The sequence below is a fragment of the Aptenodytes patagonicus genome, chromosome 5 (genome assembly GCF_965638725.1).
Source record: "Aptenodytes patagonicus chromosome 5, bAptPat1.pri.cur, whole genome shotgun sequence".
Classification (NCBI taxonomy): domain Eukaryota; kingdom Metazoa; phylum Chordata; class Aves; order Sphenisciformes; family Spheniscidae; genus Aptenodytes; species Aptenodytes patagonicus.
In genome coordinates this window covers 36,990,144-37,007,259 of record NC_134953.1, presented here as the reverse complement: position 1 = coordinate 37,007,259, position 17,116 = coordinate 36,990,144, and the positions used below count along the sequence as shown (strand labels likewise).

Here is a 17,116-nt window from a genome sequence, read left to right as displayed (position 1 = left end):
CCGCTTCTGCTGTTTGCAGTCTAGATCCCAATTCAGCTGTTGTATCTTGAGGCCCTGCATAATGGCATGGATAGAATCTCCTGACTGTGTTGTTGCCATATAAATACTTGAAGGAATCCTTTAGGACTAAAGTAAAATAGTTTTTAAGTTTATAGCTAAGACTCCAGCTGTTCTGGAATATGGAATTCAGAAGACATCTGAACTCACCATGGATGTGATAAATTAATATTGCTCCCTTTTACTCTACAACATTGAAAAGCTAGAGTCTACAGATGTGTTTTTGAACATGTATGGCTACTTTTGACAAACAATGACTATATTTGAAATCTTGATACCTATTTCAGGTGGATATGTCCAAAATATCCAGGGTGCTTCTTGAAGGCCTATTACAATTTACTTTTAAAAGTTTGTGGGTTTTTTTTAACATAAAATAAGTGTTTTGGGGGACTATTCACAAGACAAAACTTCAACCTACTGAACTAGGTCTCTCTCACCACCCTAAATAGCGAGAGAGGCTCAGGACATTCAGAGGTGATGCAAAAGTGATTACTTTCTCTGATGACTATAAGGGGACCTCAAGGAGTGCAGCCTTGTAAGATTTAAGTAAATCCTTGTGAGTACTTTATCACCAATACATACCCATATAAACTGGCTCCATTTCACCTGGCCACATCTTGTTTATTTTATTTCTGTTAATGAGAGTACTTCAGTTCTGAGTTGTAACTGAATTCGTTATTATGGCTAATGGGGTGTGTGTTCTTTGATTCACATAATGAATACTAATAGTTTTTACTGGTTTAATACCTATGGCTGATTGTATCCTTTTATATATCCTTTTTTATATCATTTTTTATCAATTTAGCCCATACCTATTAGTGTCAGTACTTGAAGAGATTAGATGATCACTTAAATAGTTCTGCCCAAATCTTCTTTATAATCTACTGATCAGTTTTCAGATGGGAGACACACTGCAAATATTAGGTAAACATTTGTAGCACTTCAGAAGTATAAAGAAAGTGGAATTAAAAACCTTATCAGAATAACTGTATTCCTTTGTTTAAGCTCTCTCTTCAACTCAACGAAGTAGGAAGGTTGTAGAATTACTGCTGTCTTTGTTAATACTGTTAACTGTTGGCATGTACCCACCAAACACTCCAATGGAGACATGTTCTTGAGGCCTTCAAAGTTGTCTAGCTAATGCAAACATATTATTTTGTATCTGTATACCTTGGAGTGCAGAAGGTCCCATGTAATGCCCGTGAAGGTCATGATCCCCTGCTGATGTAAATGAACTCCATTAAAAACAGGGGACATATGGTGATTTGTTTCAACGGAGAATCTGCCCTTAGATATGTACTGTTTTAAATGAAAATCCGACAGGAAAGGTTTTCTGCACGTGTGGTTTTTGAGTCATTCAACTAATGTTGTTTGCCAGTGTGTGAAATAGATAGGCCTGCATCTGACAGTGTATTTAGTTCTCGGGGAAAACATGAGGTGAAGAATAACATCAATTATAGTTAGGTTTGCTTTCTAGACATTGACTCTTGACAATTATGTTAAAAATTTGCAAATAAAGTATTTTTTTCCTTGTTCACTGTTCAATATTTTTATGCCACTCACTGAGTGAGGTCATTTCATATTAGCTGCCTCAAAGATTCAGGTTTCCTTAGAGCCAGTTGTATCATTAGTTGCCACTTCGAAGTTACAGCTTACTAGAGAACTTTAAAAAAAATCCCAATATTTTACATTGATTCTGTCTTCTTAGAAAAATAGGCTCTAAATATAAAGCTTTTAAAGGATGTGCTAATGTGGAACTGCATCTTTGTCATCTAAAAATGCATAGGCGCAAGCTGAGTTGATTCCACAATGCTATTACTGCTCCTGTTTACCTAGTAGTTCAGAAGGGATCAATTTTGTTGTCAAGGCTAACAATAGCTTGCAAAACATAGTAGAAGAGTCATTATTTACTTTGGTTCCTATGCAAGCATTGATATGAGAAGTGGTCACATTACTATGAAATAGAAAGTCAGTATCTACCTTTAGGGATTCCTTGAAGGTTTCAAGGTAAAGTTCAGACCTCTCTCCGAGACCTGTGTTTGATCATCTGTTCCCTGCGAAGAGTGTAAGCAATTTCAGAAACGGAAAGTAGTAGGAAAATTTCTAAGTCACCCTGAATATATAAGCTCAATTTTTTAAAGTAGTTGTTCCTTTCAGTTGATAGAGAATGTACTAATCATTTCAAGACATTTATTACATTACACATTCACTTTTAATGTAAAAGTTCTTTCCTGATCATCTCTAGTCTTTGCTTTAATATTAAGCATATTGCTCTGTTCACAGATTATTATTTTTTTTTTTAGCAAGGAAATAACTCTGACTGAAGTATGATATATTGTATATAACAAGGTTATAGACCTAGGTGCCCAACAAGATATTACTACTTTTGTTTTCACTAGTATTTATTTTACTATGATTTACAAAATGAGACACTTATGTTCATAATATAGACTTCCTAGTGTACTATAACTGAAGCCCAAATATTATGGTCAGTATACATAGCTATTTCTTTAACATTTATGAGAATCTGGTCCTTTCCCTGGAAATGTAATGTGTACTGACTTAAGACTTTGTGTAAAGACACTTTCACTGTGTGTGGTTTCTTTCCCTTGGCACCAGTGCAGTCCAAGGTAGTAATGAATGATTGCTTTAGACAAACAAAGTTCATCAGACATTTTGGATTTTCATATAGTTTCTGTACTAACATGAAAAAAAGATTATTCAAAACAGCTAGTAGACACAGAACTACTATGGTAATATTGTACTGGAAAAATGCTGGGCAGTACAATAAAAGCGTTACCTACACTTTTCAAATAGCTAAGAATGATATGAGCACTTTGCTTATAGATAGAAATAAAAAGTTAAGATTGTTTGGAAAATATACAACTGATTCTCTTAAGACTTCTCAAATATCTCAAGACCTCAATCTTCTATTGATGCTGAGAATGAATGTGCTGTTAAATGAAGAGATTGTCCATTCTCATTGACAATATTTGCATTGCAACATCTTGGACATTTTGAAACTCACCCATTCTGTTTTACAGGAGTAAAATAATGAATGCTGCAGACTAAAGCACTACCAACTGCATTGTGGGCATCTGAATTTATAAATTGCTTGTAGAGAGATAACACGATTTTTCATATGAATATGGTGATAATGGATTGGCATCAATAATAATAATTATATTAATGTTGTTCCATAAGTAACCCTGGACTATAAAAAGAGTATTACAGCAATTCAGAAGATAAAAAGTGTTCAATTTCATTCCTATATACTGCTAGTAAAGCACATGTTTTGATTCAGCGGATTATGCTTAACATCACAAATTGGCATTCTGTGAATATTGTGGTACTGGCTCCTGAAATGTATTAAAATTCAAAAAAATCCTTAAGCATGTATGATTTACCAGATGCTTTGATGAACTGAGGCCCCAAAGAACATGCTTGCTAAGAGATCACAAATAACCATTGTTGTGTTTTCTATCATATTTATTACAGACTGACAAGAAAGAGAGAAGTAATGCCTTGAATGTTGCAATAGATAGTATGTGCAAGAAGACAAGAGACCTCCGCAGACAGGTAAGCAACCTGGGGAACTGAAAAGGTAGAAAAGGACACTTGAAGGGTGCTTTTCCACATTGCTATTTTCAGTTTTTGCAGCACTGCATTTTGAAAAAAAATGATTTCTTCTGTATTAAAAAAATACTGAAGATAGTTACACTATTCCACAGAATATATGCATACAAATTTTCAAAACTCTGGGGAAAAACCCTACCAAATGATACTAGCTGAATATATGTATGTACATAGGCAAAACTCTGCATGTCTACATGTCTAAATATGTATTTGCTATGGAAATATATCAGTAATGTACTTTGGACATCAAGATTTGTTTTATTTTAAATAAGTTTGAATTATTATTGGTTGTTGGAACAGATACCTTGAAGGGACCAGTGGGCCACTATGTCTAATTCTTTACAGTCTGTTCATACAACAGAAAAGGATCCTTGGAATATCTGGTCCACAGTCCACCCACCCATTTTGCATCCTGGTATCCTAAAATTAATGTAAGACATGGACCAAAATCCACAATTTCAGTGTACTGCAGAAGGTGAGCAGTAGACATCAGCTGTGTTTCCATCCTTTCTCTGCAAGGAACATCTTTGAGAAAAATTGCAAATTATGTTGAAAGTATATAACGTGCCAGTTTAGAAAAGAGAGAGCTAGAAAGCCAGTAGTTCTTTCAGCCAGGCTGCCCCAACCAACTATATGAATATTTATGGCTACACAGAACATGAGCACACGCTGCTTTCATCCTGTCTCTAGCTGTAGCTATCAACTCTCTGGTGGAAGAATATTCCTCCCAACTTTGTGTACAGTCTTACAAGCCAGCCTATGTTTCAGGATGATGAATAAATTCCTTCCTGTCTCCCATAATCAGCCAGGGGAAGCCTTGAAAGATGAGATGAATATAATATAAATATAGTGTTTACAACTAACTAGGTATCCAATTTCTGCTCACATTCCATCAAAAATATGTTCAGCTCAGACACCTGGTGACTTGCATCACAAGCTCAGTGTGTCTAGGAACTCTCCCATACTGTCCTACAGTCTCTTCCATGAGTTAATTAAACTGCTTATAACAGTTTACTGACTCTGTTACAGTGTTCAAAATCTGTTAACTAATTCAATTTGTGTGTTTCTATAAACCTTTGTAAAATGTTCAGGCTGAATGTAATCATGCCCAATTTATAGTCAATCTAGAACCAGTAGTTTTCTCTAACCAGAGTAGCTCTATGGCTTCTTGACATTTTCCACTGGAAGGTATTTATGAGAAATATTTCATGGACTTCTTCCAATTTTGTGTTCATACATGTGAATTGCATAAAAATTGTTGTAGGAAGAGTGCCTACTGCATGTCTAATTCCTGATCTGGGAAACACGAAATTGTGAGTTCTGTGACTGCAGATATTGCAGTAGAGTCTTATTTGCTTTCACTTATGAACACTCATTATTCTGTCTCCCAGCACTTTTACTAGAAACATGAAAATTGTTATTTGGTCTACTCTTACAGCTTTTATAATACTTAAAATTTTTTTGAATGATACTGTGTACCATAGCTGGTATTACATTAGGCACTCATAGTGGATTCAGGGCTATGGTGTGCACAATGTACTCTGCTTTCAGTCAATTACTGGGATTGCCTCTGCAAAATTGGGGTTGACAATGAAACCTTATGAAGCTGTATTTTTGAAATCTCTTCAGTGTAGTGCACAATAAACAAAACCATCATATAAGTGCTGGCCCAGTCGCCACCTGATTGTGGGTTATGCCATGGGCCCCTATGGAACATCTTGTAGACCACAGGAAGTAAAATGAAGGAAGGCTTGTATCTGGCAAGATTTGAAGGTGAAAGTAGCTATCTCAAGAACAGTGTATTCCAGAAGTTGTAAAAATCTCTGGCTTTTTGAATGAAATTATTTGTATTCATTTCAGGAACTTGGCCAGTACTTGTGGGGATTTTAAACTATTCTGTTTTGATTTTTACTTGTATTGTGCCAGAGACGTGCATGTCATTTCTGTGTGTGCAGTTTTACCTAGATCACTGCTTCCCTGCCTAGTATAGCTGTATGAATATTTAGGAAGGAATTGCCTATTCATTCCAAATTCTAATTCTGAGAAATTACCATACTCGGTTCTTACCTCCCAGTTGTTTCCCAGCGTACCGTGAATGAACTGCACAGATGTTTCCCCTATGGTCGTTCCACAGTTTTGGTTGGTTTTTTTTTTTTTTTTTTTAAATATTATTCCTGATGATATTCTTCTATTTCTATGTTGCTGCTTCATAGAATCATAGAATCATAGAGGTTGGAAAAGACCTCTAAGATCATCGAGTCCAACCGTCAACCCAACACCACCATGCCCACTAAACCATGTCCCTAAGCGCCTCATCTACACGTCTTTTAAATACCTCCAGGGATGGGGACTCCACCACTTCCCTGGGCAGCCTGTTCCAATGTTTCACCACTCTTTCAGTAAAGAAATTTTTCCTTACATCCAATCTAAACCTCCCCTGCCGCAACTTGAGGCCATCATCATGGATAGCTTTTTCTGAACACAAAGGAGATTGCCTTCCTGGCATCCCTTTGAAACAGGAGAGAGAGACTCTTCAATAATAACTAATCTTTAGTTCTTCCAGGACTTTTGCCAGCATAGTCTTGTGAGGCAATAGGCAAATAGAGGCAAACACAGTTTTCTATACTCATCAGGATATTGATGTTTAATAGCGTTGCAAACAGCTGCCGGGATTTTCTTCTCTATCCTCCACTGTTTGTTTTCGACAACCTTATGCCCCATGTTTTATAAACAACATGTTTCTATGTTATTTTTTAGTGCACTTTGATATCAAAACAAAAACTCTCCATGCTTCCACTTCCATAACAGTCTGCTCAAAGGGTAAGAATAAGACCTTGCACCTTAAAAATAAAACAATTTGTCAGACATCATCCTCCCTCTGCTTTCCCGCTTCTGATGGTGTCTCTTTCACTTAAAAATATGAGAAAAATTTTAATTACAGAACAATAACTTCCCTAGTATTGCCTGCTAGCACTACTGGTGCTGTTCTTTGTCTGTTTATATGTCTCCCTATATGGCTACTTAGCTTTTAGCATTTTGCTCTAGAGGTGGCCAGAGTCAGAAACAGACTTACTGAGTCGTGGAAAAAATGATTGTGATGATTAGGATGAAGAGAAATAAATACTGCTTCAGATATTCCTTTTTTCTTTTGTCTTTTTCCTTTCTGTGTTCCACATTGTATTTCTTCATTCTTTAATGCTACACAAGCCATCTTTTGAAAATCTCAGCTTCGTGTATTCCTTTGCATAGCTGAAACAGGAACGTAATTTCAAACTTGTTTGTATTCAGCAAAGACACAGCATTATCTTTTTTTTTTTTTGAAGAAGATGCGTTTCACTGTTTAATTGCAGGATAGAGGATTTCTTAGAACAAAATAATAATGATAATTTATATGTGAAAGGTTAATTAAACCAAGCAAACCAATAAAAAGCTACAGCAAAGAATTATGTGATGAGAGATAAAATTAGGCTGCTGGTTTGAAAATTGGATACCTCAACCTCACCACAAATGTGACTAAGGTCACTGCAGTCACTGGTCCTCAAATAATATATTAAGGCTGTGAAAGTCCTACAATCTGGGCTATGCAGAACCCAAAAATATTTCTCTGGGAGATAATGAATCATGAGCCATGGATATGGTTCCACAGCTTTTTGTTCCTGATTATTGTAAATTGAAATCTTAATGTTGAAACTGTGATTCCTCAAGGTCACATTCATGTACTTAATTTTAAGCAGGTGAGTATGTCTGTTTTCTTCAGTTGGACTTTTCCAACACAGAAATTTTAACACGTAAATTTGGCAGGACTGGAGGTTCAATGTATTTTGTTCCTGGTAGTGAAGCTTTATGATCTCTTTCTTTTTATTTTATTTTATTTTTTTTTTTAATTCCAGCCTGAATAAAGCTGAGAATGTGAACATGACAGTAAAAATCCAATTTTGTATTGGAATCCCATAGCCTTTGTCTTTGTAAATTACTTTTGAGAACATACAATATATCCAGATAGTATATCCTAATGTGATAAGCTACAGTAATTTAGAAGACAAAAAAACATTCCAAACATAAACTTACCTGTATTTTTTTGGAAGATTTATCTGTCAGCATGTAAGAGCTTAAAAGCCTGTTGTGTTCTTTTCTATTCCAATCAATATCTTTTATGTATATTGTAAAAATAATTTTTTTGCAGCAGGAAATTCAGTGAACTTGATAATTTAGTTGCATTGCATGTATTGTTATAATTGGTATGTTTCTTGTAGTGTTCTATGATTAAAATGAATAATTGCGATGTGTAGGTTTATAACATGGAGAAGAACCTCTTGAGTGAAGTAATGTCCCAATGATCAGTTATAAGCTTACCTGAAACCTAATTTAAATGAAGTAATTTGTAGCAGAATGTTACACTTCTTTAATAATTTAAGTACAAAGTTCAAGAACAATTAATTTAAATAAGAAAAACTGAACTTCAGACTGATTTATAGTTCTTCTTGCTCTATTGATCTATTATCAGGTGGCATAATCAGTAGTCTCATTGATATAATTACCATGAAGGCTACCATTTTGCTAATCAAACTGTATTGTTGGGTTTTCCAACAAGATAGAAAATATTTGGGTAATTTTGCAATTATGAAAACATGTGATGTAGACTATTTTGTGAGTACAAACATAATTAAATTAATATTTTCTTTGTAAAATGAAATAGCCTTCTCCCTTGGTGTCTGAACTTCAAGAGAGAATACCCAGGAGACACTAGGTTTGGTCTAACAGTAATTTTTTATGTGTGGAATCATTTAAATAGTCTATTCTATTCATCAAAGAACATGAATATTTGTTTGGCTCCCTTGATTTCAACAGAACTAGTACATGTCTTAAGTGTTTTATATATCTGTACTCACACACACATACACTCACACATACAAACATGCATATTTAGGTAGTGGTATATTAAAATTGTCCCTAAAATTAAATAGAGTTTTCTGTGAAATAGATAAATTGTAGCTGCAGTAGGTTTCAGACACATAATCCTGCAAATAATGCAGGAATACAGTGTGTACATGTTTATGTTATAAAATACTAATGGACAATAATCACAGTAGATTTTAATAAATAGTCTAATTAGCAGATACTAATGTAATGTTTTCTTTTGCAGCTTCGTAAAGCCATTATAGATCACATCTCAGACTCCTTCTTAGATACCACTGTTCCACTTTTAGTTCTCATTGAAGCTGCTAAAAATGGAAGAGATAAAGAAATAAAGGAATATGCTGCTATATTTCGAGAACATACCAGCAGGCTTGTGGAGGTATGTTTGATCGAGTTGCACTTTTTTTGAATATATGGTATAAGTGACTTGCCACTGCACATTTCCTTTGCTGGCAGATATCATAAAACAATTAAGCCTGGCATTTCAGGAAAGAATACATAAATGGCCTAGGGTAATAGTAAACAAACTCAATTTTTTATATAATGGTATGCAGTAAGATAGTGGGTTTTGTGGTATCAGCATTTATTAGTATTTCATTGCATAGAAATTAGGTGGTGGTGAATTCTAATTTGAGAAATTAGTGTAAGCCTTTCCACAAAGATATTCAGTGGGAACTTGATCAGATGTGTGATTCTAAGGAGTATTAGCTCAAAGTGTTCAGAATACTACTACTCAAACTACATGAGACACCGTATTAGTGTTCGTTGTTTGCCAGCTTTCTCACTTTGAAGGTTTATAGCCTGTGTAATGATATGCTGAAGAGGAAATGGTGTTCTGACACACAGTTTAGAGCCATGAACCCTCTAGCAGACTGAAAGCATGTTGGTGTATATGCTGAATAAATTAACTCGCATACATTGTATACTCAGTATTCATTTCTAAAGGATATACTTCTTTATTACTTATAAATGATACTTCTTCATCACTTAGAAATTTGCAAGTAGAACTGGGGGGAGATTTTAGTTTGCTGGACAATCAGTCCTGCAAATGTGACTAAATATTCACTGATTTAAACTCATTCGAACTGGAGCTTGAAACACTGCTGGAATACTGAAGTCGTGGATTTTGCAGGAATATTATTTCAAGTGTCTGTAAGGAATGCATTGCTAATTTTTGTGGGTTTTTTTAAGCTTTTAGTGCTTTTGTGTGCAGTAATGCAAAAATGGGAAAAATCAATTAATTCTCTCTGTGGCTGAAAATTTACATAGGAAAATTTGGCTCAGAATGAATTAATTAATCTTAGGTGATCTACAGATAATGAAAGACAAATAGGTAAACAGCTGAAGTAAAAGTAGGGTATTGCATTTATGTTTCTTTTCATGGTCATGTAGTTACAGAATAAGACTAGTTATTATTCTCTGATTTACAAGAGTGTCTTATTTTCACCATGCTACAAAATCAAATGGAAGCTAAAACACAAACCCAAAGTTTAAAAAAATTTTCAGATTTTTAATACTGAAGCTAAACCAGCCTGAATTTTAAACCAGCTTGATTTTTGGAAAGGACGGGTGATCTCTGAAGATCAGATAATTTTACTGAATTTGGAAGTGAGTCCAGGTCAGCTGAAATACCCAAATCATTATTCAATTTAGAAGATGTGAACCTAAAAATCCAATATTCATTTCCTTTCGTGGGTTTGAACTTGTTTCCCAAATGCAAGGAATAGCTGGGCATCAGAGTAGGTTTGTGATCAAAGGGGCTGATGGCTGCACAGATACACTGCCTAAAAAATCTGCAAGGACATGTAGCAGCTGCCTGTGAACATAAGACTGCCCAGAAGACAGCTATCCTTGGTGATGTAGGAAAAACTATAGCTAAGTTTTGCAATTCCAGCATAGTTACTACCTAGAAAGGAGAAAAAAAAAAAGTCAAATGTCCTTTTTCAGCATAGACATTACTAGTCCATTTCGCAGAGTCCCTTCTGCAAAGTGATAACCAGACTAGACAGTGATGCCTCAAAAACTTAGAAATTGCCTTTGTTCACCTCACTGAATGATTAACTTCAGAACCCTGTGTTTTTACTTAAAGTTATTACTTAACTGCTATTAAGCAGAGCAGTCTAAGAGGGCAACTACGTGTATAGTTCATGAATGTAAATACTAGTGGAGACTAATTTATCCAGATTACTCTGAGGACATCAGACATATTTATTTTACAAGAAAATTAGTAAATCATAAACAAATCATGTGAGGGGATAAAAGCGTCTCATGCCTGTTGTATAAAAGTGGTTACATTACATGGTAGACTGATCTTACCGTATGTGTAAATATACAGTGTGTGTGTGTACATATTTATCTTTATGCTGTGACTTAATAAGCTACCTACAGTGAAGAAAACACACTTTTAAAAATGTTTTAAGTAACTGGCTTTCAGAGAGACTGTACACAGTGCCACCTCCTATTACTGAATTAGTTTTTCCCAATTGTCGCTTTACTGGTGCTTATATCATATGCTGCTATTGAAAATTAACGTAAAATAAAATTGAAGTTATCTTCTGGATATTTACTAGAACTGAAGTATCTTATTTAAAAGTTGGTTATATTGGTTTAATGCACTTAACAGTATCTCTAAGTGAGAGCTTGATTGATGGCTTTTTGAGAAACTGTACTGCTAAACTCTCCAGCAAATTAATCAGATAGTAGTTGTACTGCATCCGTCAACTGCTAGCCTATCAGACGTAAAACAAAACAAAAATGAAAAAATATTAACAGCTAAGCAACTGGCCACAAAGGGCCTTTGTACATATAAACAGATCTATCTGATTTTTAAGAAAAATTCAGTCATTTCCAACAGCATCATCAAAGAAAAATAATTATGGCAGCTGTTGTGTGGAAAGTGTAAAACCAATTCAAAAGGAATAGCATTTAAATACATTAAAGCTGTAAATTGGAAGCATATTTTGGTTTTTAGTGTCCTAAAACCTGTTAAGCTGAGAATATATGTATATATTTAAATTGACAGTAGTAGAGCACTGCACTGTTGCTTTAATTTATCAAGGAATATAGCAGATAGGTAGGCTTAGATGTTACTAATGTTAGTTTTCACAAGTGTACCTACTTCAGAAACACACACATCAGAAACTGAGAAGTTTTGGCAAATATGTATGGAGCTTGGTTTCCAGCTGAACATGGTGCCATGGCTAATGGATATTCCATAGAAATAGGGTATAGTTAAAAGTGCTACCAAAATCAGGGAGCCTGATTCTGCAAGAAGGACAGGACAGATAGAGAGGAGATGAGTTGGCTTTGAATCCTTGCTACTTTATTATCCATTTATTTATCACAGAATTCACTTCTTCTTGGTGAAACTTCTAATGTATAAACATCACCTGTCCCCTTTGGGACAGCTGCTCAGCCTTTTGCCAGGGATATGTTTCATAACATAGTATTGTCTGCCATCTCTAAGATTTTAAGTTGGATGACAGGTTAATTCAAGATCCAACCCTGTACAACATTTCCAGAGTTTATGAGGAAGTTGTCAAGCATCTTTGAATTTTATTAGAAAGCTCTTAAATGCCAGTTATGATTTGCATGTTTGCAGGAGAGTCCTCACATTCATTCCTTTGTTATTTATTTCCTTCACTGTTATAAAAGCCAACAAACAAATCCCCTTAAAACTTTCAGGTTATGAAATATAAATCTGGAAAGCTAGTCATGTATGCTACTGCAGAATTGGGCTTGATCTCTGCAACTGAGAATAATCTAAGTCAAGTATTGACGTGCAAGATCATGGGTGGCATATACCTGGCTATGGAATACTAACAGACAAAATAGTTGAAGGTAAAATACTTTAAAAGCTAAACAACTAAGAAAAAATTGTTGCAAAAAATGGCATTTGACAGTAACTATACTAGAGAAGGCTGGTAGGTGAGGTAGATGAGACATCAGACCATTGTAATATAACTATGAAGGCAGTTTTACCATCTACATGTAGTTGTGACATCCAAGGAGTTGGACGGATTATGGGCACCAAATGATAAAGCAAAGGCCAGCGATGCAAAAGCAAGACTGCCCATATTGTTAAATACAAAATACCTTATTTATTAGAAGAAAAAAGTTTTTTTCTTTTGTCAGCTGCAAATAGTCTTTATGGAACATAGGACATAGTGAAGCTGCTTGCAAGCATTGAGATGTGAAAACCAGCTCAGATGCTGGCAATCCCTAGTTTTTGTCTTGGAGAACAAAAGCTAAGAAAAAAACCACTTACATTCTCACTGTCCTTTTTTTCTGAATGTAAAACACCCTAGGTGTGGATCTGAGCCCATTGTAAACCTTTGACATCCATAACATCCCGTGGTAAAGAACTTCACAGCTTGACTATGTGTTGTGTAGAGAAGTACCCGTGAAACCCCCACATGATCATTTCATTTGCTGTCCCTGAATTCTTGTATCAGAAGAGAAAATAAGCACCAGTCCCTATTTTCCTTCTTCATGCCACTTACAGACCTCTGTCATATCCTCCTTCCATTGGTTTTTTTTCCAAGCTGAGTATTTATGGTCTTTTTAAATTTTCCTTGTTTGGAAGCCATAAAAGGATCACCTTGCTACCTTCCCTGTACCTTTTCCAGCACCTTCCAGCTCATGAGGTGGTAGGTCAGAACTGTGCACACTATTCAAGATTTTCAAGATATTTCATGGTGTTCTCTTTCCACATCTATTTAATTCCTAACAGTGTTTCTTCTCAGATGACTGCTGAACACTAAACCAACTTTCACAGAAAGTTTATATGATAATCCCAAAATCTTATTCCTGATTAGTACTAGTCTGCTGAGGTCCATCATATATATGTAATATCAGATTTTTTTTTTCCCCCAAATGACTCACTTTGCATCTCTCTAGACTGAATTTCATCTTCTGAGTTATCATCTAGTTATCTAGTACCATGAGGTCCTTTTGCAAATCTGCATTAGTTCTTTTATTTACTACTCCGAATAACTTGGTAAAAGATGCATAAAAAAAATAATAAAAAGTTAATGCAGACACTGTGACCACAAGGAAATTTCTGGCTTGTGGCTTTCTCCCAATTTCCTGCTGATTTGTTCCTGGGGCTGAAAAAAGTGATGCTAATCTATCTGTATCAGCTGAGAATTACTGGTTACTCAGCCACCCTGATTCTTGGAGGAGTTGTAGGATCTACATGCCTGGATCTCAGTGCTGCATACACAGTACAATTCATAATCTAGCTCTTTCTTAGCAACCTCGGGGAGGGCATTCTTCCATTGCCTCCATGTACGGAAAGAGGTCTGTCCATTTCTGCTTGATTTTAACATTGCTCTTTTAAAAGATATTTATGGCATAAGAAAGCTTTATGACTATTTCCTTCTCATCATACAAAGGTAACCTTTTGCACTTGAAGATATGTGCTGTGAAATCAGCTGTATGTACTGTCTGCTGAAGTTTAATTCTCTCCAAACTAAGGAAACAGTATTTTTAAAAAATGGAGCTTTTCCTGAATATAGTCATGAGTTCAACCTCAGTAAGTCTCCTCTTTAAAAAGCAGTGTCTCAGCTCTATCCTGCCAAACACAGTTCCAGCTGAACATGTTCCACACACCTATGAGACTTCAGAGCAACATCGTTGAGCTGGGGTGATGATGTTAGTGTTGCACCAATGATGAATTTGATAATATCAATTTAAAAATGGAGACAGGACAACATATTATAATAAAAACATGATATTGCATTCTCAAAATAATTAGTGAGGCATAATTTGAATCAGCATAGTTTTATTACCTACTCTAATATGTCCTTTGTAAATGTTAATATACACTGTTATTCTATGGCTCTGTCAGTTGTAAATGATACTGTTGTTGCCATATTGATAAAACCATCAGTGTTTAATTTTCCTTCCATGATATTTCACTTGATTGCAGAAATTTGCAAAATAAATTTCTGAATCTGGTCCACAAAGACCTATGTATTTGTGTAGTCAGATCTCCAGTCACATAAAAATCGATTTTAGTATTGCAGCCAATAGGTCCAACGGTGATAGATAATGCAATATTTTGATGTTACAGGATTAGGATGTAAGTCCATTTTTAAGTAAAACAAACCATTGATATTTGTGTTATTTCCAGTTTAAGCATTTACTTGTCCGCTCAAATTAAAACATGTACTAACAATACTGCCCCCCACCACCCCCCATACCCACCAGTATCACATCACTTGTCGTGATGCTTGTTTTGTCTTTCTTTGAAGTTGAGAAAGTCAGGCAGGTATTCTGAGATTTGGTTGTGTTGTCTTTTTTCAATTTAAAACTTTATTTACCCCATTTACTCTTAACCCAAGATAAAGATTTCCAAAGAAGATTTCGCTTGCTTATATTAAGTGCCTGTCTCTCCTTTGACTAAATGACTAGTTTAGTCTGGATGTCTAATTTCTAGATAGCTGAAGCGAGGTGAGATGAATTGTACCTTGAGAGATGAGTGTTGGTCTATTTTGAGACATACGTTATGTTGCATTTTCTTATGCTCCATATAGCAGTTTTTAATCAGGTGTATCCTGTTTTTCAGGGCATTTTTTTATCTGTTTTTGAAAGCTTGAGGATGTTTGAATAGAAGATTCTGATATTTTTTTGTATGTAAATAGAAGAGACTGAGTTGGGCATTATAAAAACAAAAGTTCATCTTCTCACAAAGGTTTCTCCAACAATGAATTTGAAATGGAAATTAGAAGTACTACTTGAAATATCAAGAGAGATTTTCTGTGGTTTCTATTTTAATCTGAAAATGAAAACTTCTCAAATAGAAACAATAGGTCTTGAGAAAGAACTTTGAATATGAAATGTTAATTGAGCTAAGCTAAATTGCCTGCTACACTGACTCACTGCTCATATTGTAATTTAAGAAACAAACAGTATCCTCATAGGCCAGTGACCTTTGTAAATCAGCTTGAGGATTAATATCTCTTACAAATATCTCTCTTCTGAATTAGCATTTGGAAGTTACAGTCTTTCCTTTAAAAATTGATTTAAGACATAACAATATAATATACTTTGAAAGTATGTATATAAATTCAGTGAAGTACAAAACGTCAGTGAAATGGAAAGACTGAACACCACACCAGATCTGGGGCGATGATGTTTCCAAAGGTAGTAGCAACTACGGGTAATATCTTCTTCCTTGTTTTCTTATGTTTTCTCTCTCCTGAGTTTATTAACTACTCTGTGCTCTTACCCTAGAGGTTCTAGCTTCTGTTAAAAAATGCATACACTTGGGATGTTAGCCACGCTTACCAGGAATATTAGCTGGTGCTTTGTGGACAGCGCTAGTATTCGAAAAGCTCAAACAGTGGCAAAGTATTTGAGATGCCTTGGTTAACATCTTTGCACTATTATGGCAGCACAATAATTACACAAAACAGAATCCCTTAGTTGTAAATGTGAATGGTATCTTCAGATATATGGAGCAAGTGAAATAGTCCTTGTTACAGAGTAAAAACAAAAAAACATTAAAATGCCCACTTTGGCTATTATATTGAACACTTCGCACAGATGAAATGGACACTCAGCAGCTGAAGTATTTTCATGAGTACCAAAGGTCCCATTAAACATTCTTCAGATGGAGGTTATTCTAGGCTACAGTGCCTTATATTGCTCACATACTCTAACAAATATTCGTAAGACTGAATATTGATTTTGTGACATTGAAAAACTAGGATATATCGTAGAATGAAAAAAGCAACCAGATTTGGGTTAAGATTCTGTTTGTACTGTCTTTGTCTGTGAGCCTTGGCTAAAATAAATTCCAGAGAGATATGTTTCTGTTAGAAAATGCTTGTTATTAATTTGAATTCCTTATTATAATGCAGCAGTTTTGATAAAAATATTTCAAAAAATGAAGATTAACTGCATTGAGATTTCACACATTTACGTTTTGCTTTGAAATGCCTTTTCATTTAAAATGTTACAATTAAATTTACAAATCTAATCAAAATATTTGATTATATGGAAACATTTTTGAGCAGTCTTGTCTTCTAGGAAAGTTCAAAATTAGCTCTGAATATAAACACTTAAAATTATGAAAATTATGACAAAATAATAATGAAAAGACTTAGGGGACTTGGTTGTACTTTATAGTCCCTTGTAAGACATGCCTGGTTTTAGTGAATATAGTGTTCTGGCCTGTGGTTCACTTCTACCAAAGACCAAAACAAATTCTGATATTGAGAGAACAAGTACGTAAAAGTGAACAAAAGAAAGGTAAAAAGGAAGACTGAAATGTCATATCTACACAAGGGAAAAAGCAGGTCCTCTGTAACTAGAAATTTCTTGTTCGGGAAAGCTGGCAGGCTGTTCTCCAGAGCTGATCCATCAAAGAGATGTAATGCTTTCTGAGAGGAGGAGTGATAGGCTGGGTGAACTTGAGATTAAAAAAGGAATTTGATGGGAGCAGGAAAGAATCCTCTGATTATCTTTTCTTTTGGCACAGATGCAAATCTCCCACTGC

At 35.1% G+C, this 17,116-nt stretch overlaps 1 protein-coding gene across 6 annotated transcripts in view; it reads left to right on the top strand.

Moving 5' to 3' along the window:
* Positions 1-17,116, top strand: part of CTNNA3 (catenin alpha 3) — a 582,319-nt gene that overhangs the window by 328,319 nt on the left and 236,884 nt on the right. For all 6 annotated transcript variants that reach the window (XM_076339356.1, XM_076339363.1, XM_076339358.1 and 3 more), the window contains 2 exons: positions 3,556-3,636; positions 8,837-8,989. In XM_076339356.1, coding sequence (XP_076195471.1) covers positions 3,556-3,636; positions 8,837-8,989 — 234 coding nt within the window. The remainder of the gene's footprint in view (positions 1-3,555; positions 3,637-8,836; positions 8,990-17,116) is intronic.